General features: G+C 40.1%; 1 protein-coding gene across 4 annotated transcripts in view; it reads left to right on the forward strand.

Annotated features, from left to right (window-relative positions):
- The window catches only part of CTBP2 (C-terminal binding protein 2), a 260,667-nt gene that overhangs the window by 170,131 nt on the left and 63,616 nt on the right, over positions 1–26,920 (forward strand). The window contains exon 1 of one of the 4 annotated variants that reach the window (XM_090057529.1): positions 3,151–4,885. The exons of the other annotated variants lie outside the window; for them this stretch is intronic. Within the exon in view, the coding sequence (XP_089913655.1) occupies positions 3,151–4,885 (1,735 nt within the window). Of the gene's footprint in view, positions 1–3,150; positions 4,886–26,920 lie in introns of those variants that run through there. 4 annotated transcript variants of the gene reach the window in all.

Here is a 26,920-nt window from a genome sequence, read left to right on the forward strand (position 1 = left end):
AGTGCAGCGCCTGCGCCTATGTCCCAGGGCCAGCGCTGGTGGAGCCCAGAGCGGGGTGGCAGAAGTGCAGGATCCCGAACAGCAGGGGCTCTATGGAGCTGAGCCAGCTCTCCTCTCTCCCTGCTGCCACAGCGCAGACCAGCTTCATAGACCCCTGCCATCCTACACCTTGTGCTCCTGCCTCCCTGTTATGGGCCCTACCAGTGCTGGCCCTTGAGATGCTGGTGCCGGCCCTGCACTCCCGCACGCTCACTCACTTCCACCCACCCCCTGCCGCCGCTTTCCCCACTTTTCTGCCTGCCCACCAGCCACTCCTGCACCATGTAGCTCCCGGCTCCATGGCCATGACTGCAGGACTCAGCAGGAGCTAGCTCAGCCCCAAGGACTGAGGCAATCTCCCACAGTCTTCCTGTGCCCCTCTCCTCCCACCCACTCTTAGCTGAATTTCCCACTCTGGCACAGGCAGGTATGAACAGCCTCATGGTCCCAAGCCAAAAGCCTCTGCTAGGCAGGGGCTTCTGGTTGGGGGAGTGGGCGTCAGGGCTGAGGGGGCCTTGCTGCTGCTGGATCCTGCTGTGGTTTTCCCCAGGTCCTACTGCCCCTGGCTCCTGTCATCTTTGACAGGCATCCAGGGACAGATAAATATTAATTTCCTAAATTTTTTAGGAGCTGCGTGGGTCAGAAAACATGGTTTGGCAGGCCAGATCCAGCCCAAGGGCTGTATTTTTCCCACCCTTGTTTGAGATTAATATTTTGGATGCCCAACCTGAAATGATAAAGTTTGCTTTTTTTAGAAGAAATGAATGCTTCCAGCTTTCCACGGACTATATTTGCAACCGTGCAGTCATAATTTCTAAAATTTTGTTATCCCATAGGTAATGAGTGCTAGAACACTGGGCTCTAACTTCTCAGTGACTTGGTGTTCTCCCACGTACTTTGCCAGTAATGCTCTTTGTGGTGGTGTTGTGGCTAAACCCATTAATGATTTTCTCTGAAAATACAGTTTTATGTAAGTCCATATGACATAATTGATTGTAACTTTCATTAACTCTCCTCTTGTTCATTAGAACAACCAAATGATACAGGTTTTAATTTGTTTATTTGGGAACATACTTTTTTGTTTTTAAAAAATAAAGCCATCAAATATTTTTGGGGCTGTAATGTTCTCTCCTTATTCATAACGCACAAATGTATTCTCTCATTTGGACTCTCACACCCAGAAATATGCCAGTATGCCTTCAGTTTCTTAGTTAATTCAATGTGATGCTTATCAGATACTGTCCTAGAAATGCAAAAATAATCTTGTGTGGGGGCAATGTTGTGTATGTCCAGAAAATCACCAACTTTTTTTTTGTTTTAGGGGAGAATATTTTGAAGAGGGTGTGTAGTATTTACTTCAGTAAAAAAATGTAGGGATTACTAAAAGTATTTGGGTCAGAAGTATAGCCTAGTGGTATTAGTATGATAGGCAAGTATATGCATTAGACTGTATTAGTGATATAGCTATCGTAATAGCACAGTACTCCATCACAAGATGGCTGTTGCACCAAACATTTACTGTGGATTAGCCATAAAAATGTAAGGGCTGTCCCCCAAACAAACAAAAAAGGTTGACTATTAGGCATTCAGGGACTCAAACCTGAAATTTGCATATCTATGTACAGAATATTTTACTGCAGCAACAGAAATCTCCATTTTAATTTCTTTCAATTTTGTTTTTAACAAATGAAAATAGTACAGCATCCAAGTATGTTGGCAAAAAGAAGCGCTTGATCTTTTCTTGCTAAAACAAGGACTTGTGCTGAGCATTTTCAGCATATGACGATCGATCCATGTTTTAGGGAATTATTTTACTGTATCTCCCAAAACTGGGAACTAGATATGGAATGTTTTTATATCACTAAAAACAATTTTCTTTGCTGTGATTCAGTCTAAATCCCCTTTGTACTTTCAATATAAAAAGCTTAATCCATATGAATATTGAAATACCACAAGATAGAAATTGAGTTTGGTCTGATATCTCTCAGTGTTTTTCCATTTCATAAACATATATTTTTATAGAAAATGTGGGGATAATATACAAAAGTCTACTGGGTTTTTTTTGTTTCTTTTTTGCTTTGTAATACCAGGGTTTAGATCCTTTGATCCTCCCTTCCTTTTTGCATGACCTCTGCTAGGGTTTTAGAATTATAAATTCCAGATTACACCTCCGCAATTTTCTTTCCTGGGAAGATGAAAGAATTTGAGTATAATGATAGTAATGTAAATAATCTTTTTGGAGCCCAGATAGTTCAGCTAATTTGAAACTTCTACAAAAACTGTTATTTCTAAAGCAAATTACAATATTTGTAAAATGTTATATAGATACCGAATTCATTTCTAATCGCTATCTTATATTCTTGAATATCTTACATTGGCCTTATTTTAGGGCTGCCTGCCTGCTCCCATTTAATTTGTCCTTAGCTGTGTGCAGTGGATTAGCATTTCATCAGGATGGATTAAGATTGATCTGACAGTTTTTTATTTTTTTATATATAGTGTTTTCCCTGTGCTAGTTTCTGTTCTGGGATGGGGTACTGAACTGCCGTGGGAAAAGGTGTAAAGTAACAGATGGGGAGAAATGTATAAAAATGAAGGGAAAAAAGGACAAAATAAGAAAAAAATTATTTTCAGAAGAGAAATCATACTGAAGTTGTTGGCTGGATTGGTGCAGTAGGTTTCATCAAGCTAAAGTGATGTCACATGGGACAAAGGCTTTAGAGGTTTTATTTAGCTCCTAATCCTCACCCACTGCTAGACCAGTTGTCCATGTGAGCAAACTGTCCCAGGGAGGAAGGGATAAACCATCAGGATTAAGTGTGGCAACCCTTTTCTGTGACTGAATCATACAGAAAAGCCCTTTCATTCTACAGTTTTGGAGTGCGACTGAGTTACAGTGGGTGCTGTGTGTTTTGTCTACTAAAGTTACGAAGAATTAATAATTCAGGCAATACTTTGAAATATAAAACCACCAGTTGGTTGTTTCTGAAGTCCCAGAAGGGCTCAGATACAGCTTGATCTGTTTTTGATGTGTGTAACAGAAGATTTTAAAAAAGGAGGGGGAGGGCTGCTCCTCCTCTTTATCGAAGTGAAGTAGATTGTTTTATTCCAATGCCGATTCCAAGCAAGCACACCAATATTGGTCGTTCTCAGAGCTGGGATGCTGCAGGCTGGTTTGAAGGCAACTGGGAGAGTGAAAATGCATTTGAATATCAGAGACCTACAGGGAGGAGAAATTCTCTGACTTACAGTGGTGAAGGAGGTTGGTATGAGCAACCAACCCATAGACCACATGATATCATCTTGCAAGGAAGTGCTGAATTGAAGCAAGAGCCTTACCCATACCAGGATCCCATTTTTAACCAGGGTCCTGTAAGGAAAGGCTCTGTTCCTGACTTCACTTACTACGACAGACAGACTGCGATGTCTGGACAAAGCTCCTTGCCATCTCAGGATTACTACAGTGACCCATCCTTAGCTGCCAGATCGCCTAAAGATCCCCGCTTCTATAGAGACCACATGATTAATAGATCATTACCGAATTATGGGATACCAAGTAGCAGATTGACTTGGGATCAAGTACAAGGACGGGCACCTGTCCCACATGAAGCCAGCCGTATGTATAGGGATCCTATGAATAAAATGATCCCAGAAGGGCAAAGGATGCGAAACAGAGAGACGTCTCCTGCAAGGTACGGTGTTGAGCCTCCCACCCCTAGATATGGAACAGAACCACCAACTTTTTCCAGCAGGCAGGTTTATAATGACACAATAGAGAGACCCACAGAGTCTGGGGCTGCTAGGCAAATTACTCCAACGTGTTTGGTAGTGGATTCAAGCTCTGCTTCTGTTCCTGATGGGAGTACACTTCCATCTGCTGCTTCTGTAAATCGTGCTTATGGATCAGTCCGGGAAAATGTTACTGCAAAAGTTCCTTTTGATAGCTATGAAACGGCCATGACTCCTTCCCATTCCCAGATGCCTATGGGTTTCTCAGGACAGGACATTAAAAGAAACTATGATCCTGAGTTCCTTGCACTTCTGCGGTATGAAGGAGTGTCTGAAAGCACGTTCAATGCTTTGGTGCAGCAAGGGTTTGATTCTCCCAACCTGATCGCAATGATGGAAGAGAATGATATAAAATCAGTAGCTCCAAATCTCGGACAAGCAAGGGTACTTTCCCGCATTGCCCATAACTACAGAACAGAAATGCAGCTACAGAGGAATGATAGGAAAAACAACGCCCTCCGTCCCAGGACCCGATCAAACAGTTTTAGTCATCGAAGTGAACTGCAGAATGAATATGGTCCCAGTGTAGATGGCACAGCCATGCAGCAGCTGCCGCCGCCGTCTCTGCAGTCAGTATCACCACGGGTAGGAGAAATAAATCGTCGGCCATCTAGTGCTCCAACACAGCACCTTCTGGAAACTGCAACCTATTCTGGACCTGGGGTGACTCATCAAAGTCCCCATTTTCTACCTAATTCTGGATACAATGTTCCTTTCCCATGCAACGTGCAGCCTCGTCCAGGGTCTGTCTATTCCACTTCAATGGGGATACCAATGACTACAGTACAGACTAACCCACATGCAAGTCCCAAAACAGCATATCCGACCACTTACACAGTACCCATGGAACTGATGAAGAGAGACCGAAACACAGCAATGTCCCCAATGCCTAGCCCACACAGCAGCCCTCAGCTTCTCCGAAAGCAAGGAGCCCAAATGGATTCCACCCTGGCACTTCCTGGACCAAATTATCAGGCACAACATTCTCCTCATCAGAAACTCAGCAGGCGCACAGGACCACCAGTCATTGTCTCCACCATGGCATCACCCGAATCAAGTAATTTTTTATACGGGTTATTGTGGTGTGGTTTAGGACAGTTCATCCTTGTGTTTATGCCCACTATAAAAAAATTAATCAGTCTTAATATGTATTAATATATACTGATTTTAGTCTTAGGTTGGTCCAAAGGCTAAAATAATTCATGTTTCCATATTCGCAAGAAAAAGGGCAAGCGAGTTTACCGTAAGGCATAAGCTGGTATTCATAGTTTAAGGTTCTGGCTTTCACTGTGCAGTTAAACTCCAAAGTATTTTATTTGGTTAGCTAACTTCAGTTAAAGTGACTGTTAGATCAGAAAATGGTTCTGCAATGACTCTTGCTGTTCCCGTTGTTTGTACGGAACAGAAGATTAGATAGCACACTTCTGACCAATTAGACTGCAGGTTGGTTGTAGATTTACTTCTTACAATTGTTAACAGGTATACATATGTTTCTCAAAGGAAATTGTTAGCATTGTTATGACTGAATTTATCAGCTAGCTAATACTGTTACTCTAAAATTGACTTACCTTTGGCAGTTACTGTAGCCTTTCTTATTACTGTTAATTTGCTGTTTTATCAGGCACCTAAACTAAAGCTCTTAACTTCCTATTAGGAAAGTTTGTAAGTGTAACAATATAACTAATAAGGAAATAGATCTATAATTAATGCTAAAGCTACAATAGAAATACGATACAGAATTTGAAATGAAACAGAAATGAGTGGGATCTCCTGTTCCTTCTCCCTTTTATTTCCAGAAATATTGCAGGCTCCCTCTCAGGTATGTCTAAATGTTTCAAACAGAGCTTCAACTCAGGGGAATAAAAATTGGTGATATTATTCATAATCGAACAGGAATTAGCACAAGAAATATGCCTTGAAGTAAGGAAGAATTCATTGGTGACTTAACTTTCCTAATAAATTTAATAACAAGAATGTTTCTTATGATCTTCCTGATAGTGACTATAGGAGCAGGGAATTTTCTCTGCACAGTAAAGCTGAGCCACCACACAAACAAATCTTGAACAATGTACTGTGCAAGCATGCACACAAAAGCTTTAATAAAAGTATACCATTTATAGGCATAGAAACTGTGCCAAATTGATGATGACATTCCACAGGAATCTAAATAAAGGACTATTTTGCAAGTGAAAATGATAAAGTTGTCAAAATGCAGACGTCCCGTCCCCCCATCTTTTTACCGTAATCACAGATTTAGAAAGCAGATGCCTCCTGTTTTATGACTATGCATATATTATATCATTTAATTTATAAATATATATAATATATTCAGCAACATTGCGTGTGTTGGCATGAATCAGACAAAAAAGCTAGATATCTAGTAAGGATGTCTGAATAAATACTTTCCAACCCAAATATAAACTGACATAATACCAAAAACACAAATATATTATTTTCAGTACATCTGATTTTGTTGGTAATATTGGAGTGAAGGTACCTATTAATACTGTTACAAAGCACCCTGGGGTGCACGCATTTTTCCCCCATAGCGTAAATATAAAATAGTCCTTTCATTTTTCCTCATATTTAAACTAAATTATATTCCTTTAAAATCTGTGCTAGTCTTTTTCTTTGAAAAATATTAGTGTGCAACAAGAAGAAACCAACAGTGTTTCTGAGGTTCTGAGCCCTCTTCACAAGTCAAACATTCTTTCTCTACAACCAACTCATTTGCATGAGGATGACATTTGTTGCTCCAGTAATTTCATCTGATAATGGCCAGCTTGCAAAGCGGATCTGAAAACATATTCCTTAATTATGTGTTGCTAAGCAACGAGAGGGTTTGGTCATAATCACAGAAAGATTATCTTCTCATTGAAGTCACTGAAAGGTTTAGCTGAAGTAAGACCTGTAAAATTGTCTTTGTTTTTATTTATTTTGCATTTTTTTTCCATATTGCACGAGAGGGTTTTTCTTTCCCCCCTCCTCCCCCTGTAAAATGTATTTTTGAACTAGAAGTCAAGGCAAGATGTGAATGAAAGAATATGAAATCAAGGTTTGATAGTTTCTAGATGTCTCTAGCTGTGTTGAGGAATTAGTCTTTGAGAAACACGATTCCTAAGAAGCATTTGTTGGTCAGGCTAAAAATAAAGTGGATAGAAGAAAAATACAAATACATTACGTGTTCTAAAGCATCAAATATATAGCACAATCCTGACCAAATCTAGGACGTTTATTATTTACATCAAATATTTTGTGTCATTTGAAAGATAAAATAACTTCTTGGAGCAGAATGCTAGATCCTTATCATAACTTTGAATGTGGGTACTTGAGTAGCAAGCTGGATGCTATTTAAATATGAACTTCAGTCTCTAAATGTCTGTGGGGTTCTTTTTTGTTTGGTGGGGGAGTTGTTTTGGTTCTTTTTTTCAATTGTAGGTCTGTTTTTCCTTCAGTCAATAGAAGGTTGTAACGTGTATTAGAATCGAGTGATTGTTTGCATTTTTTTACAAGTAGAGTTTTAAAATAGATCATTCAGAGTCAGATGTTTGTAGGACATGTATACAGGGTGCATTTTGGAGAGAACATGTCCTAGATGTTTGATTTCTAATTTTGTGTCGAACTTGTGACACTGTGCAGATTCTTCATGGCTATTGTTTCTGCTTGAGTTTGAGCAAGTAAGTCCCAACAGCCAAGTCTTCTGTTTCTGTTGATAGAGATTACAAGTCATGATGGGGGATAAACAGGTCCACTGTGAATGCTTATGGAGGATCCTTGAGACTCCTTCACAATGCTTGTGTGCCTGAATGAGAAGATATTCTTTGTTGCTAAGATTTGTTTTAGACAGGAAGATTGTTAAGACAAAGAAGAAAAAATTAAGTATATTTTCCTCCAAACCCTTGAAGAAGAAAGATTTTTCCTTTTTGCATTATTTTCAGAGTGAAGGATATAGGAGCACTCTGTTTTGTTGTCTTGAGTACCAAACAAGTGGACTTACAAGTGGGTAAGCTCATCTAACCACATGTCATCCTCAGCTGTAAGTATTGCAGAGCAATTGAAAATTCCATTTTTGGAGCTTTCAGTTCCAAATGAATAGATTGATAATTACCCTGACACCAGAATTATTTTAAAATCCGTATGTTTTACTAGACTTGTTGGCCCATGAGGACAAAACCAATGAATAACAGAGGCATGTCAATGTCAGGCAGAGAACATAGCCCAAAAACTTAAGAGTTGCAAAGCCACAGAAGTTGTTATGCCACCAGTTGAATATCATGTCTCAAATCACAGCTGGAATAAATAATCTGGTAGGAATTAAATACCATAGAGCATGGTAGTTTGTGGCAACTGGTAGGTGAGAACCATAACATCAGATTTAAAGGTGCACTTCTGAAATTTTCCTTTTAGTATCTTTTCCACTGTGTTCCTGGTTGAGGAGGATCCAAGTCACCCACTTATGTTTTTATTAAATTTCTGAGCCTGCATGTAATTGGGTTATGAATACCTTGTTCTTTTATACTTGGGATGAAGAGCTCACAGAAGATGAGTCGGGCTAACATGCCTGTAACTAATGTCCCCTATGATAGGGATGGGTAGCAAAAATGAGAAACAAGGGCTTATATCAGACATAGTTGGTTATGTGTAGAGGATTGGAAAAGAGTAATTTAAGAGGGTGTCTTTTATTTTCCATACTTGCTGGGGGGTTGGAATGATGGATAAGGTCGCTCCATCGTAGCTTGGGAAGATGTCCCTATGAATACTAGGATTTGGATATCAAAAGAGCCTAAGATTTTAGATGAAGAAAGAAAAATCTAAGTTTCCAGAAAGGCATGAGTCATTTTGGGCACAGAAGATTTAGATTTTAAAATGCTGACCTTTCTGGTATGCTGAGCATCACCTAAGCTGACAGCAGCTGCCCCAGACAAGCTATTCTCTGTATAGGACCAGGGTCATCTCAGTTAACCAATATTCTTTTTATTAGATTACAGCCCAACTAGATAGGCTTTTTCACAGCGATTATCCAAGCTTGGCTTTTATTCTTCTTAGCACTTATTTGTGATTTTCTTTTCATTTTCCAGCCAATGACAAATAAGCTGCTTTTCCTAACAATCATGTGGATTTCAAGTTAAGGCTATTAAGTTGGGGGATCCCAAGGAGAGGGAAATAGATGTTTGACCTTGCAGGTGGTAGAGACAAAGTAATGGGCCTTGGTATTTGGTCAGAGAAGGTTAAGGGAGTTGCCAGACCTTTTTTTAAACAGTGCTACTTTGAAAATGGCATAGACCTTCATGAGTAGCGATAAGGTGTAAGCGTGGTTTCATATATACTTTATATTGTAAAATGTTTAATGTAGATTTGCTTTTTAGTCCTGAAAGTAGTAAGTTTAGAAATAAGCTCCAGGTTTATTCAGTCAAATTTCTGTACAAACATTAGGCATGTAATCACCATGCGTATATGCAGGGCAGGTGGTTTAACTATAAATAATCTAATGGCTGCAAAGGAAGTTTCTGTGTACTGAATAAATCTTATTTAATTTACACATTGACCTGACAGACCATCACAGTTCTTTTGCAGCCATTACAAGCCATCATGTTCATTTAGGTAAGGTACATTTGCACTAAACTCAAATGCAGAAAAATTAGGAGTCAAGATTTTACTGACCAAATGGGGTCAGAATTTCTAAACAGAATCTAATTCAAAATGTTTCCCCATATTGGCGTATCCAAATGAAACCTACATTGTAAACAAACAGCTTGCTTTGCAATTTTAGGTGCACAAAAATTGTCTAAAGCTACTGAATCATATTATTCATTTAAACTTAGAACTTTATAGTGACCAAGCAATTAAAAAAAATGATGGTGCCCAAGTAATCCTTAGAAGGGCATGGAGAATAGTAAGTAGTTATGTTTATCAATGGTGTCTGCTTTCCTCTGGCAGACATGGTGTTATTTGTAAGACATTAATTTAAAACATAACATGGAAGTGAGGCTGAAGTGATAGTTTATACAGTGAATTTGGAAATGATTTTAAGTCTAACCTGTGGCCTTGTCTAACATTAGTTACAGAGCCCATGCTCTCATTAGCCCCAGTCTTGCAAATACGTGTCTAGATGCATAACTTTACTTGCATGAGTTATATGATCGGAGTCAGTGGAACCGTTCCCGTAATTAGGGTTATGCACTGGGTAAGTGGTTGCAGAATGGGGGCAGATGTATTAGGTTTGGTTGTGCAAGGAATGAAATACTGGCCTTGAAGGTATGTTGTGGAAAGTTCCCTTCACTGATTACATGGCAGATGTTTTTAAAGTATTTTAAAAGAACAGAATGCACTTCTATAACGGCTTTATCAAAAGGAATGGAAAGTGCCAAATCCATTGCTGCTGCAAACACAGTGATGTTAGCACAGTTGCAATAAAGGTGAATTTGATCCTGTTTGAAAAAGAATGTGTTGTCAGATACATAAGTGTTGTCAGCCTCAATTTACACCTCCTTTTTACTCCTTGTATGTGGTTTTATGTCATTGTTAGGACTTTCATATCCTGTAGGTTTTCCAAGTATATTAACCAATTTTTAAGACCCTCTTATAAGTAGTTTCCATAACTAAAAACTAAACAAATTCATTCCCTTATACAAACATCTTAAAGGTTTCTGATCGTTATTGAATTAAGCATTTCTAAAATGTTTCTCCTTCTCTTTGTGTAGTGTTAAACTGTAGATCAGCTCAATGAAAATGCTATATACTGAATTGCGTGTTATTTTTAAAGACAGTTGACGTATGTGCTGAGTTGCATCACTAAAAACCTAGAAGACTAAAATCATTAAGTGGTTAATTTAAAATAAATGTTGCAGTCATACAACATATATTACTAAGGTTATATAGAGCAGTTGGCAGACTAGCTTTTGTCTTTTGGCACCTAAATAAAACCTGATATTAACAACATTCCGCTGCCTTTCTGTAAAGAAGCTAATTTATAATCTTATCTGTTGTGTGCAAGTGTTTGTTAGGAAGAAATGTTATTTTCTCTGTTTTTATTGCATGTATTATCTTCCCTAAGAAATGCTTGTTTTAACACTTTTAGAAAGTAACGACAATGTTACTCCTGTTAAGTTGAATCCTTCATTGCTGAATACAGTTTGCATCTGTATAGCAAGATTCCTCAAAGACTGATATGGCTGGAATTCCAACAGAAAGCGAAGAGAAACACATCCCCATTGTGCTGGTTCAGTTTTGCTTACTCCCTGGCATCTAAGAAAGCATGGCCTCAGGCTTACTTACCTTTCCCTGGCTGTTTTGGGGAGTCCAGTCTGGTTACTAGCACTACACCCTTTTGGGACTTGCATTCTGTGGTTTAAATGCAATTCGCTCTGAACAGACTGAGTAGATTAGCACTAAAGTTTGCAACAATACAGAAGGGCTAGCAAGCCCCTCCCCGTCCATTGCATAGGTTGTTGAGGCCAGTGATCTGCTAAAAAGTGAATCCCATGGCATAACGTAACATCACACCCTAGATTATATGGGGTCATCATAATGCCCTTTGTGTCACATGGGCATTCCTGCAGCATTCTGATTACGCAGTCATCCATGGAGGCCTCCAAGGGGTAAATTTCATCCTCTGAATGGCAAAGACTGGAAATCTGGCTAGTTTCTGTGGCTATATGCAAGGAGTCAAATATGGTTTTCCATGCGACTCCTGATTAAGCAAATAAGTGACAAATAAGCTGGTGCATGGGACAAGGAGGGCAGATGCTCACTAACCCCTCTGTATTGCTGCATTCTCTATTATTAATGTACTGTAGCTGCATGAAGTTCAGTACTTGGATCTCAACCACAGAGTGTAAGATAGAGGAAGGAAAAAAGAAAATGCCCTCCTGTCTTTTGCATGTCTCTGCAATATCACCCAAATCCAGACTATAACTAATTTGGGGTGGGGGGAAGGGAAATGGAAGAAAATGAAAATACAGTACAGTGGTCTTGTCTAGACAAGACGCTTGCTGCACAATAGCCTAATAACATTGTGCAGTACCATGCTGGTCAAAAACCCTGCTAATACGCTATTATGCAATGTTGTTAGGCTGTTGTACAATAAGTCACAAAAAAACCGTGTGCTGGTGCTACTGCTCAGTAACTAGTTACCGCACATTTAGTTAATACTTCATTAAGCAAGTACGGGAAACCTTCGCTATTCACGAGTTCAGCATTTGCGGTTTCAAATATTCGCGAATGCCAAACCCACATTTTAAATACACTTTACACACTTCCAGGAGGTCCTCGGGAGCTCCATGCTTGCTGCTGCTGGGCTCCCGCTGCCACTGCCGGAGCCATGCCTCCCACCCCCCAGCCACTGGGGGCACGGCATTCATGAACAGTGCCTTATTCGCAGATTTCACCATTTGCAGAAGATACGAGAATGTATCGCCTGTATTAAACTAAATGTTCAGTAAATACTGTGCATTAATGAACATGTAGGTGTGCCCAGTGTTCACAGATTCTTAGAATGGCTCCCAAATGCATGATAGTCCTTTGAAGCAATATTGATTAGGGTGACTAATAAAGAGGTTAGCAAGCTAACATTTGTAGGAGGGAGATCTGTAGAATTTAACTTGGCAGCTATAGAGGATGGACATTGGTAAAGTCTAATGTAAATACAATGATCAGGGCAGCATGTTACATAATCTGACTGTTAGATATATAAATAAATTGGAAGGCATGAAAAAATATTCTCCAAAATATATTTTTATCAGTTTAGTCATGTGGAGTGAATACAAACATGAATAGAGAGACATTATGTGGTATGACCATCCTGTTCTCCCCAGCCTGCAGCTGGAGGTCCTTCCCAGGACTGAGATGGTGCTGAGCCCCCTGCTTCATCATGCAGGAGAAAGGCAGGGGATGAGCTCAAAATTTGCTTCAGTTTCTGGAAACTCTCTATTGTGTGTCAGTAGGAAGATAGCAAATCGTTTGGTAAATGAACTTCCATGTGGGTGATGCACAAGTCAGACTGATTTGCAGGTAAAAAATCTGAAGGTGGAGGCTTCAGACAGCAAACACTATGATGAGCACCAACTGAGTGATAAACTTCCATTAAAAAGAAATCCCAACGGGAGGTTGGCTGAAGGTAGAGAAGATAGTGTCCCAAAATTGGACCCCCCCTACTAACTTGTGAAAACTTTGGGAGGTTGTTCTCACTGTAAAGATATTACCTATGACACAACTGGAGCAGAGTGATAAAGTGAAGAGTCTTATGATACTCTGTGGAATCATGTGATAACCAAAATGCATCATGCACCTTTGACTTCCCACTAGCCTCTTCCCTTTAACTCATTTCCCTTATTCTAGCATTACAATTCCCTGATCAGCTTCAGGCAGCTGCCCACACACTAATTTACTGATGTATAGATTTGTCAGCCCTTTCTTTTAATGAACCAGTATCTTATTGGAATCCCTGTCTGTTTTTACCAGTGGGGGTTGCTTCCTCAAAGAAAATAAGTAATAGTAATGTGACCACAATTATTCATAATGTTGTCCTTCTGTACGAGAATACTTGGATGATTGTACTGTATTGTATTATAACGGTAGGAAAAAATATATATTATTTCATGCAGGTGCACTTATTTCTTTTTTTGTGGAAAGGGAATCTTGATAAATATGTGATAGAGTATAGCATAAAAGGATATATTTGGTGTGGACAGCAGCCAGCTTTACAACTAAACACCCTATGCATTCCCCACGATGACCAGGAAGACTAGGCATAGTTTAATTATTCCATCTGGTCAACAACAGCCCTTTGTATTAACGATCATCTTTCCCCACTCACTGGGAGCCTCTACACAAGATGTTTACTGCAGGTTGCCTAATTAGCTCCGCAGTAAATATCTCTGCGTCTATACATGTGGCCATATCGTAGGCCACGGGAAACTAATAGACTGCACAGAAAACTAATAGACTGCACAGCAAATTAGTACTTGTATTTACAAGTACTATCCTGCTGCAGAGTTTATTAGTGTGCAGCAGCACATGTGTGGATGCTGACAGGGCTGGCAGAGGCAAGAGGGTGCTTCAGTGCAGGGGCTGCATGCCAGCTAGCCCCACTCTGGAGCACCCTCATACCCCAGCCAGCCCCTCTGCAGCACAGTGAGCCAGGTCGGAGCAGCCTTGGGCTAGTAGGTTGACCCATCTGGACCTTGCCTGCAGGGGCTGGTTCAACATGCTGTGGTCCTGAGCACATGTGTACATGCGGCGCCCAGGAGCAATAAACTCTGATGCGATATGTGCCAGTGTTTTTTGCTTTGCCTTACAGGCATGTGTATCCACTAAAATCAGTTGCAATATCTTACTACTGTTGGAATAAGGAAGGCAGATCTTTATCTACATGTTGAAATCTTCGCTTGTAAGCTCTTGAACTTGCATTTTATTTTTGCTGCTAGTGGGCTTGATCCCACTGTCTCCACAGCATCAACAAAAGGACTGAAACCAGAATTATTAGCAATGTCAGTGCATGTTTGTATTATTAATGCTACGTTTCAGCAGTGCTTATTCTCCCTCCCTTCCCAAAAGTAGACCTCACTGAGAAGTGCTGTGACATTTTTAATGATTCATATCAGTTAGAGGACAGCCATATGTGTATGTATCACACTGCCATTTGATTGACAAGACAAATAGTTAATGGCAGAACAAACATGGGTTATTGTCAGCTATTCTGACAAGCATCAGCTGTTCTGTCCGTCACACTGCTGTTTCAAACACTTCTGCAAAGATGGGCTAACATGTATCGCTGTTTTTTAGAGACAATGTTTGATACCCTTGGCAAACACTTTGCACTCAGGTGAACTTTGCTTCCATTGAAATGAATGGGAGTTTTACCACTGACTTTGAAGCCAAGATTTTACTCCAAACTCCTGCAAAAATAATCAGGTCCAACTTGTTTATACTGCATTAAAAAAAATTAGATCTACAAACCAATGGTTCCTTTATGCAAAAGAAGCTGTAAATTCCATGCATTAAATGCTTGTGCATTATTAAAAATAATAGGTTATATCTGTCAAATGGATAACAAGTAGGATTCTGTTCTCTGTTTCTCAGCTTTTTAATGAGTACAGGAAATGTTTGCTATTTATTTGCTTTCAAATTTTACCAAACATCTCTGGAGATAATTGTCAAATTTCTAAGTGTATTTCAATATTTCATGAAGTGCTAGATTTTTTTTGTCCTGTACCTTTAGGAATTAGGCTATTATAACCAGACCTATTTATTAACATTTCTAAAGCAGACACATAAAAAGGAATTTCGCTTACTAATTGGAAGTTGTGCAATTTGGAATTTCTGAAAGAAAAACCTAATGAACAGAGAGCTTCCATGTAAAATAAACAACAGGAATGATACTCACATTTAAGTATTGCTTAGTAGCTCAGTTAAGGAGAAGCTTATTCACAAACTCTTTATCTTCCATATGGGCTTGATCCAGAGAAGGTCAAAGTTGCTCAAAAGATCCCTGTAGGCTTCACAGAACCTCACCCTGTTTTTGTGGAGGTGTCCCGGTCTATGCTCTTCTACAGCGTTTATACATGTGCTCTGGAGGCATGGGAGGGCACTTTAATTAGCACAGGTTAATTAAAGCCGTGCTAATTAAAGGCGCCTGGGGCGTCATGTGTATAAGCGTCCCTGTGCTGAAAAATGGGGACACTTTAAACCAGGCGTGACCAACTTACAGCCTGCGGGCCGCCATGCGGCCCTCCAAGCTGTTTTCTGAGGCCCGAGGTGCTGCGATGGGAAATGAAAGTAAACACTGTACTTTCATTTCAGGGGGGTGATGTGATACCGCTTCCTGTGAGGTCTTTGAATATGGCTTGCCGGCCTACTGGGTGATAAAAAGTTCATGATCCGGCCCCACATTCAAAAAGGTTGGACATCCCTGCTTTAAACTAAAGCTTGTTGAATGGGCTTTAGTTTAAAGCGTTCCCGCTGCCAGTTTTTATCATGGGGACCCTGATACATGTGACACTGGAGGCTACTGGAGCACGTTAATTTCCATGGTCCAGCAGTCTCGATTAATCAAGTCTGCTCTGACACGCTGGGATTACAGCGCATTGGAGCACGCTCCCTCTATGTGTATAGAAGTCCCATGAGGCTAGTGACTTGAATTAGTAGTGAGTCAGACCGATTTAGTAAATAAATCAAAATGCTTGTTTTAGAAGCAAGTCAAAGGCAGACTTCATATGTTATTAAGAAGTAAAAGCTCCAGATCTTCAGACTTTTTTTTCTTCATAAATAGTTTTATTAGCTTACGTAAAATTATACATCCTGAAATCTTTGCCACACTGAATTCTTCACTTCCTTTTTGAAAGAAAGTCTTACTCTTGTTCCTACTATTCTGTTGAATGTGTATATACCTAAATACTTAAAAAAAATTGAATATGCTTTTCCAAAGTTATGCTGATTTATTTTTCAATTAAAGTTTGACATTGCAATCAGACTCTTCAGATTGATATTGGTGTTTGTATTAGTGGCTGTTTGTCTTGCCCTCACATCACGTTGGACACCCAAAACACCATGGCATTGTTCAGAGTGTGTCAGTCAGTGTATTCTGTTCCTATTAAGTTTGATCTACCTAACCCTTACTGGTGTGTTGCATTCAGCCTTAAAGAGATTGCTTCAGTTTTGGTCAAGGTCTTTATTAGAACCTGTAAAACTTCATCATGTTGTTGTGGTGTTCTTAAAAACACTTACCTCTTAGGAAAACAGATGTGATTTATCAATACAAAGACACTCTTTGCAGCTCACTTGTGGATATGTGTGAAAAATAATTCTGATAAACTATCGCATCTTTTAAATTATTATAGATTATCAAATTTTATATGCTCTTCTCATTTGCAGTTGAATTCATAGTTGTATGAAAAATAGAAACGGTGATTTTAAAATCAATGCAAGTGAATACAGTAGGGAGATAATGTACATATGTCTATGGAGAATAATGATCTAAAAATGGCTTGTTAACTTCTTTAAAGTGGGTCTTAACTCCCCTATAAGAAGGCTGATGCTTCCAAATCAGATCTAATGAGGAGAGTAGGGCAATTAAGGTAAATTAAGAAGGAGAAGTAATCAGAAGAAGACTGCTAAGTAGGAGCTAGTGTAAGGTCCTGGGAGAGGGCTGAGAGACCAGCACAAAGCCTTGCCAGTTGATGCTCTTGAGCTGAAGATCGGGGTCAGGAACCAGGAAGGACGGGGTTTGCCTGCTGACTCCATGCTGGGTAGGGACGATACTAGCCCAAAGAAAGCCTGAGTGAAAGTTCTTGAATGACTGACAAGGAATATATTAACACCCCTGCAATATTATACCAGCTGTAAGAACTGCAGAGGGGGGGGATGTGAGTTTGTTATATGGCGCAATAGTGTCAGCTCCTAAATTCTAAACAAAGCTATTTGTGAGAGTAAGGGTAATGCTTATAAGCATGTACACAGTTAAAATACACCTTGTAAAGGTTTTGTAGTATTAAAGCAGCATGCATTATAAAGAAAGTAGATATGAGTACATGCTTCTACTATGAATTTGTACAGAGCACTTAAGGTGGTCTGAGGCTGGGTTGCTACTAATACATAAGGAATTCATTATCACTGTTGGCTCACTTGATTCTGAAACTGGTGTTTTGGATCTCTGATGTTTCCTTTTAGTATATTGTGTTTAGTTTAAAAGTTTTCTCTTGGGAGATGCAGAAAGGAAGCACCATCTCATGATGACGGTCATCTATTTAAGTACTCATTAAAATAGACAACTGGAATAGCTCAAGCAGAAGATGGAAAAGGAAGAGCCATCGGGTCATATGTTTACTGGTCATAGTAGTAGCATTATAGAAGAGCTGCTGTGTCCCCAAAGAGAGAAGAAAATTAAACAAATCAAGTCTGTCACTTGGAAAGGAATTGAAGAGGTGCTGAGGTGGTGCTATCCTTCATCTTTGTACATGATTAGCTGAACCACACCTGTGAAGGGAGATGAGATCAGGAGGGCGGGAGGCCAGGTTTATACATGCAAGAAGAATTAAAGTAAACCAGTGCAAAGGCATTCAGAAAATAGAGCTCACCGAACACTGGGAGAAGTAAAATTAGTTTGTACAGACCTCTGTGCTGGAGAGGTTGTCCCAGAGCATGGACTCATGTGGCTCACCTCAGCTTACACTATGAGACTACTGTGCATTGAAGAAAATACCAGAGGAGGTATTTTACTGTTCTGCCAGGGAACAAACAAATTTCCCTTGCTCCTGGAAAAAAAAGACACACAGTTCCTAGTAGGGGAAGGATGCTGATTTAACCGCTTCTGTGACTCTGTCCTTACATTCCCACTACAGAAGAAAGAAGCAAAGGAGAAGCAATTTTTAAGGAAACTGTTTTTATGTTGAGTAGCCTGATGGTGCTGATTCAGCTGACCTGTACCAGATGCTGAGAATTCCTCTGAGTTGTCTTGTATCACAGGGAAGACTTCTGGCATTCTTCCTTATGGTGACTGTTTCCTTGAGACTTCAAATTTCATTTTATTCTAATCTGGCGAGTTAGAAAACCTGATATGCTTTCAATATATTTATATATTTATTCAATTGGGTTTTAAGACAAAGTACCTGAGCACAAAATGAAGAAGAGCACATGACCAAACATTAAAAGTTTGGAAGAGAAGCCCCACATACACAATTAGGCAACACGCACATCTGGACAAGAATGAGCTCAGTGTCTGCCACTTGCTGTCAAAGACACTGACTTCCCTTTGGGTAGTAAAAATGAGGGAAAAGAAATGTAACAAGAAAATAAGTCAGAGGACCAGAATTGTCCCCTAGAAGCTAACCTAAACCAATAGAGCGTACAATACGCATGCTCTGAAGGCAGCAAAAGGCCAGTTCCTCTCTGCACTGTTTAAGGATGATTATCAGAAACTGCAACTGCAACCTCTGCTTTCTTAGCAGCTAATTTGACTTTAAGTTGGTCATTTTGGAAATGTTTCTTAGTTTTGTTAGCACTGGTTCAGCTTCACTTGGGTTAGTAACCCTGGAACCTTTAGCATAGACAGACCTTTGTTTGCTAGCGCAGTTTCCAGCATTGTGTCTTTTTTTTTTTCTTGTTTAGAGCCAGATAAGTAAGCAGAGTTCTGAAAACTGTGCCAGCAGCACATGTCTTTCAGGGCTCTTAATGGCAAAGTACATTTAGTCAGAAGCCCAAGGCTGAATTGATTCGATGTTTGCAGGTTAGTCTAAGCTGTGCAGATTGCACCAATAAGCAAGTGAACAGACATTCACTTTTGATTTCAGAAATGCAGCCACATGCCTGCAGTAGCAAAGGCCAGAAGCCAGGGCTGGAGTGGGGAAGGTACAGCATGTCTCCCTGCTTTGCTGGAGTATATACATCTTAGGTCAAAGCTAATCTACCCCACCCTGCAAGAGGGGCTGCAGGGGGAGGTGCAGAGTATGCTGGGATGCTGCAAGTCTGTGGGTTAACTTGAATCTGGAGGGGATCTGAGACAGAAGTTTAATAAACTGGTTTAACCTAAGTCAGCTAAATCTGATACTACATTCACCTAGGTGTATCTTAAACCGCTTTCAGCCATTTTGAAAGCGGTTTATGTGCACTGAACTTCAGTTGTGTTACAGATTTAAACCAGTTTCTGATCACTTACACCAGTTTAAGTGTAATTTCTGTCCCTAGCCAACATAACTAATACTGGGTAGCTTACAGTATGTGAGGTTACAGTGTATTGATGGGGCTTCAAATACAAAAGTAAGAACAGATCTAGGATTTGAAAAGGGGAGTGCAGATGGTGTGGCACATCATGACATATAATAAAACACATTTTTCTTCAGTTAAAGAGAAATTAGAAGCTTTACTAATATGCCAGGGAACTAACACTGTATTATTTAGCTTAAAATAAGAGCAAAAACAAAGATAACTTTATTGGAATATGCCCTAATTTGCTGGATTATATATAAACTAGGGCTGTCAAAGGATTAAAAAATTTGATCGTGATTAATTGCACAATTAAAAAAAATTAATCACAGTTAATCATGATTATAATCGCACAGCTAAAAACTCAAAATAATGTGCAGGAAAACTCTAAATTATGCAAAATTATTCAAGTACTTTGTATGGTTGGGGGGGTAGAGTGTGTAGGGGGAATTTGTGAAGGTGTGAGAGGCTGTGGGGGGGTTTGGAGCCTGGGTAGGGGGAGTCTCCATAGGGGGGTCTGTAGCCTGGTAGTCATTGTAGTTAAACGTACCTCTCTTATTCAGATTTGTGAAACAAAATGTAATCTTTTTAATCATCTTGATCATGCCTCTACTACTTCAGTGTTGGTCATTTCACCATCTGAGTTAATAATCCAACACTTAAGTTAAGGTTTTCAGCTAGAGCTAAAAACAGTCTGCAGGTCTGTAAAATAAAGACAAATGATGAGTAATGGCTAGCAGGTAGCTAAATTGCAGAAGAAAGGCTAGTTTATATAGTGGAACATCAAGACCATTTAAAAGGATGGAGGTTTGTTAAAACCTGTGGAGTGGAGAGAGTTTAGCAGGAATCAGGGAGATGATAATGAGTCATGAAGTCATTTGACTCTCCCAGCAGTGCCTGAATAGAAATGCCAGTGGCTCTCCCAGCAGCTGATTTTAAAGTTTGCCTGGAACATGAATCAAAAGGGGGGTACAGCTGCACCACTGCACCTCCCCTGGATCTGCCTCTGGGTAAGCCTCATGTTAATCATGTGCCTAAATCTAAGCTTGTGAATAGCACTGTTAATTTCAGAAGGGCATCAACTTTATGTAGCTAAAGTTTACCACCTCCTTAAATACCTTGATGAATTAGGGCTTTAGACTTTTAGTTTCATTTTCTTTAAATAACCAACTTTGCCTTTAATTACTTGCTCAGTAGCTGTTTTTAATTTTTTGAAATGAGGTCATAAAATCATATTTTTTCTATCCAAGGGTCTTTGAGCACCTTGCCAAAGTTGACTGATGAAGCTTAGCACCACAGCTGTGTGGTAGGTCACACAATAGCAAAGCCAAATATACCATCTTACAATCTCCTGCACCCGTTACTGGACAGCACAGGATTTCAAACCTAAATATTTATTGTTGAAGTAGTTTCTAAGGATCTGTTAGACTAGTAATAGGGACAGTGGCAGTATTCTGGTGTTTTTGGACAATGATCTTTTTGGAGCAGGCTGTTAATGCCCTATGCCTTTCTACGGCATAGTTTTTTACTTGTTCGTTGCCCTAACTACCTGTAAGATTGTCTTTCCTTTCTGGCAAATGCTGCCAAGTTCAGCATTAAATGACTATGCAACTATTGAGACTGCTCCTTTTTATCCGTTCCTCATTGAGGATGTGGCATGACCAGTTCTCTAAAAGATTTAATCTAAATAGCTCCATACAAGTTTTGAAGAAAAGACATCATCAGTATGTGCCTACACAAGACTTTCGGCTTTTGTGACAGGCATACCACCACACCAGTTTCAGAGCATGGGAACACTGTTCACCCTTCATAAGTGCTTCAAATCTACTTCTCACTATAACAAATGTTATTGGGGTTATTTTTCCATTGGATTTTTATATTAAAAAATAATAGCAAAGAGAAATAAATATCACTTTGTGCTGGGCTTTAGTGCTTTACTGCTTACTGGGCTTTGAGCCTAGAAGGATTTAAAAGTCATTATGCTTTAAGGGAAAGTTGTAGAGAAAAGGAGGAGGTGGAGGGCTTCTCTAGCCAGCTGTTCTGATTTGGAAAAAAAAACTTGTCTTGACCAATCTAAAAGAGGTTGAGACAGAGAGGCAGTCAAGACTGAACTAGCTATCCCCAACAAAACTGGGACAAAATTAAAAGCTCAGTTTTGAGGGACTTTATAAATTCCCTTATATTGCAACCTTAATGAATGGAAAACTTGAATCAAGTGGTTGTTGTGCTCTTTTATTATTGTGATTGGGCATTGTTTTTGGTTTAGTCTCTTTTCTTTAGTACATCTACTGGGTATGTGCACATGTATTTAAGGAGCAATGTGCAAGTGTCTGGATTTGCAGGAATGGAGTCCACACAATTCATAATGTGTGTTTCCCAAATCTTCTCATCACACTTTGGTATAACAAAATCCTGGAGACTCGTGTATGGCTAAGCCATCATAGTTCCATGCTTTTTTGTGCTCCACAAAAAAAGTGCACAAACTGTTGTTTAAATCCTTAAGTATGCAAAATGCAGAACATACAAACTTTGTCAGAAATTTTTGCTCTTGCCCATCAATATAGGGAAATTTTCCAAACAAGACTTTTTGCTTACCCTGTGATAACTTAAATTCACACTTCTGTTTTTGTCAGCATCATAAATTTTGTGCTGTTAAACTAAGTTTAGGTTACAAAAATTTATATTTGTATTGCCAGAATACATCCCTTACACACTGATTTCAGCAGTTTACATCTGACTGGTGACCTGTCCGTATCACTAGTATATTATTATAGGATCCTTTCCATGAAACTGGAGGTCTGAGGAAATGTATGTACAGTGTTGCTGAGTATGTACAGTGTTGCAATACATTCAGATGAGTCAGTCAAGCAAGCAGTTTTGCATATGGACCATGGTCATATGCTTCATATCAGATACACAAGAAGATTCAAACAGCTGGTACAATGAAAGGTTTGGCACAGATTTTTAGCATAACTGTGCAAAACAGCAGGTGTACATAAAGCCAATCATCAGATAGGAAACATACTTTGTGTACTGTTTGTACACAGGGAGAGATGTTTTCCAGCAGCTGAGCATTGTTGCAGCTGTTGGGCTCTTTGCTCTTTGGCTTTTCGGTAAGTTAGAGCAGCTAAGGAGCTGCTCTAACTTATACTTCTTACACCACTTCTGGTTGCTGTGTGCCATTGGGGGTGCTCTACTCAGTTGTGATTACTTGCTCTAGTACACAAGTCCCACTAGTGGCACAGGCAGCCTGTGTGTGTGGCATGCATTAGACAAGAAAGGACAAGCAACACAAGGGCAGATAGGGCAGGAAGCAGAAAGCAAAGCAGCAAATGAGGCAGGGAGCACAAGGAAGAAAGTAGAACAGTAGATCAGGCAGGGAGTAAAAAGCAAAGCAACCAGTTGGGGAGGGTGGTGGTTAATTTGTGCCACCCCTGGCAAAGAGGCTGGCTCCACTGCCCTACTACACCTTTTTGCTGTCACGGCATGCCTCTGATAGAGTTCTCCTTGAAAAGGAGTTTTGTCCAGGGCAAAATACAGTCACTGTGCACCAACCAAATAGTCTGTCACAGTAGATGAGAGAATCTAGCCCATTAGATCTGTAAAGGAAAGTGAATTGTGAAATGCATGATACAAAATGCATTTGTTGAGCATTTGAGTCCAGTGCTAAGAAATTCTTTTTACAACATTGTTGTTGCCAATGACTACGCTTGCACTCAGACCAAAACTATTTTGGGTGGAACATTAGCTCGCTGCTTTCTAGAAAGCAAGATCTCAAGAACGAAGAATAGATTCTTTTTGCTAGCCACAGATGGTTTAAATGATTCCCACACAACGCATTGCCTGCAAACATTTTCAATGTGAATCATGAGAAAGTTGCAACCAAATTATTGTTAATGTGCCTCGCAAGGGGCAGAAATACTAAAACCATCTAAAGTTGGCAAAACAGTTAAGTCTAGGTATATACCAAGGAAGAATACTGTTGTGCATTGTGTGTTCAGTGTGTAATGCTTGCATCAAGCACAGGTGACTAGTTCAATCAACAGTAGAATACTGGAGGAGAATAAAACATGTTTCTGGATTGGATGTCCATGTAATGTACTCCACAACCATTGTTGCAAAAATACAGCAGCAGGACTGCATTTAATATAAAAGATTGTTATAGACCTGCACTACTCATTCAACAGCAGCTTGCAAGGAAAGGAATTCTTTAAGAGTTGTGACATCTGTGATATATAAATGCAAAAAAAAATCTTGAAATGCCTCACTGTCAGCTGGTTAAATCCTGAACAAGCTATTGAGAGTGCTTTTCTTCAATACACCCTTCTTAAGATTTATTTCTTTCAAGTGATGACAAAACAGATGATTTCCTGAGGCATCTGAAACAATTCCAAAACCCTGCAAGTGAGATCCAGCTATTGGTTTCTTCAAGCAGTCATTCCATTGTTTACAGCCTCTAACCGGTTTCTACAAAGGAGGATCCTCACCTTTTTCTTCTAAATGAAGAGTGGGATGTCAGTGAAGCAAACAATGACAGAACTTGTCAAAATTGATGCAGCTATGCCACTTGCAGAGAGAGAAATTCAGGTTGATAACAATGACCTATTTGGGATTATCACTAGAGAGAAGTTTAGGAAAACACTTGCTAAAAGTGACATCCCTAAAAGAAATAATAGTGTTGGTAGCAGCCAGGGTGCTTTACAGGAAGGTGCCTTATGTGCTCTTGTCACACCCTTAAAAAAATGATGTGGGTATATGTATTTAAAATTTTTAATGACCGTATTGACACAAATCCAAAATAACTTCAGATTTAAGACAACCTCCCAATAGTTAGGCTATACATGGAAACTTACAAACTTGTTATAATTTTCCATGTACAGAATCTAATATTAGTGGAGGGGTGTCTTAAATTCATCCCCCCCCCACACACACCATTGCAGTGGGGAAAGCAGCAACAGAGGACAAATGGGGGGGGGGGCAGCAGACTGATCCCCGCAGCTTCCCATCCACTCACCCCCTGCCTACCACCTACTAATTCTCTCTTCCCCTGACCCTTTCTGCCCCCCCCCAGTGCCAGTCCTTCCTGCCACTTGCCCTCTTTGTGCTTGTCTGAACCCCACTCCACCCCCACCATTAGCCTTATCCTATGTAGAAGCTCTGGCTCTAGCCCAAGGCACGGAGCACGTAGTGGCTCCAACGATGGCCAGACAACTGCAGTAGCTCCCGCTCCAGCCCTGACCCCAGCCCAGGGGAGGCAGCAGCTCTGGCTCTGGGTTGCAACTGGAACCAGAGCCAAAGCAATAGGAGCTCTCCTGCTGCTGTGTGGTCTCCCCAGAGCTGCACACTACGCAACCTCCCCTATACTCCCACGCTGCACTGAACAGTCTCTCTTGCACCCCTCATGCATCCCCTCCCCTGTTTCACATGCCACCTTGAGCCACTCTGGCCAGGCAGCAGAAGGAGCAACATTTCCGGCCGCAAGCCCAGCTTGGGGCAGATGGTGGCTTCAGCTCTGGTCCCTGCCCTGTGACCTGGCCCAGGTTGGGGTTGAGGCTGGAGCCAGGGCCGCAGCAGCCTCCCTCTCCAGGCTGGTACTTGAATCCAAGATGAGGCATTTTTCCCATGTTGAATGGGGAGGGGGACGCACCTCATTTTGGATTTGCATAAATGCAGTATATAACGTTTTTCTTTGTGTTCTGAAAGATATTAACAAAATGTCTGATAAGCAAGGATATATTGTGATATCTTTTCTTGGCCCAACTGTGTAGCTGGGAGAGATGTTGGACAAGTTTTCAGACTTATGAAGTGCCCTTCTTCAGGTCTGAACCAGCACTTCTTCCAACTATGTAGTTGCTCTAATAAAAGATAACAGAAAATCCTTGCCTCAGACACTTCCAGTGGGGCTAAAACAGCACTCCAACTCTACGTTAACTTAAATGAGCAGTCATGGAAAGCGAGTTTGGACAGATTATTAGAGTTCCTTGCAGTTTACTGGGGAAGTGTCTTTTGGATGAAGCATGGAGAATTAGAGGTACTGTGTGCAAAAGAGACAGGTCCCAGGGCAGCTGTCTGAAAAAAGGAGTTTACTTTGAATTCCTTGGTCAAACATTTTTCTTCTGTGAAATACGATACGCACCTCTTGGTTACGTGCCTCCACCTCTGGTGGTGTCATTTCAATGACAGAGTCAGTTTACAAGGCACTTTGGGATCCTTTGGAACAAAAACAGTACATAAATGTTAGTGGTTATTATATAGACAGCCCTTCTTGCAAATTAACCTTTCTCTCTCTCTAAGTTTGTTTGACCACCCCCACATCTGTAATTAATAATCTGCATGCTGTAGGCAGATACATAAATAAATGGAAATGGATACAGTGCCGTTCATCACAGTCCATTTTTGTTATCTGTTAGCATAAACCTCTAGAGAAATTACGCTTCATGTCAACTTTCATAAACTTCTCTGAAGAATGTTTTTTCTTTTCAAAAGTAAGACTGGATAGTCTGTCATTCCTGTATCTTGTACCTCTAGTGGGTTTGTGTCATAACCTTAAAATTTCTGAAACCTATTTTTTTGTGCATTAATTGAGAGTAACCTTAGGGTATGTGACTAGAGTTCTTGGGTTGATAGGTGATGGATTTTATTGAAGCAATAAAATATAGAAAACCATTAAGGGGAAAATGGCTTACTACAGCGGTATAGTTCAATATGATTTATAGTTTTATAACCTTAGGCAGATTTGAAATATTTTCACCAGCTTCAGTATACATTATTAGATAAATCTATAGTCTGCGCTTACCTACAGCAGAATTGACTTTCTTTTCTGTAATAGTGAAATACAGCAGGGACATACAAATGAAGACATTTTCTGCTCATAATATTTTAATTTCTTTTAATGTGCAGTTGGTTCTTGTGTGACTTTTGAGGTTTTATTCTTCACTTAATGCAGAGGAGCCTTACACAGGTAATACTTACTAGCAGTCATGGGGATTACAGGGGTAAGTGCTCCCTGCATTCATGAGAGAATAAGACCCCTTAAATATGAAGTATACAGTGCAGCATATATGAACAATAAATGACCACATATTGGTGTTAGGCCCAGTATGTTGCAGTCTCCTACATAACTGCCACTTACGCTTATGCATTATTTTGCTGTTTGTAGAGAAAGCAGGACATGGGTGTCAAAAGCTGCCAGGTGGGAAGTTGATCAAAAAGGAGAAAGCAGGAAAGTTGTTTCTCCCACTTCTGCTTTGTGCCACTAAGGCGTCACCCAGAGTGATGTGTCCAGTTCTGGGTGCTGCTCTTCAGAAAAGCTGGAGACATATTGAAAGGCGTCCGGAGAACAAAAAAGAACTGGGACTACTGAGACTAGAGAAAACGAGACTGAGCAGAGATTTAG

This window comes from Crocodylus siamensis, chromosome 7 (genome assembly GCF_052110815.1).
Source record: "Crocodylus siamensis isolate JL-2025a chromosome 7, ASM5211081v1, whole genome shotgun sequence".
NCBI lineage: Eukaryota > Metazoa > Chordata > Crocodylia > Crocodylidae > Crocodylus > Crocodylus siamensis.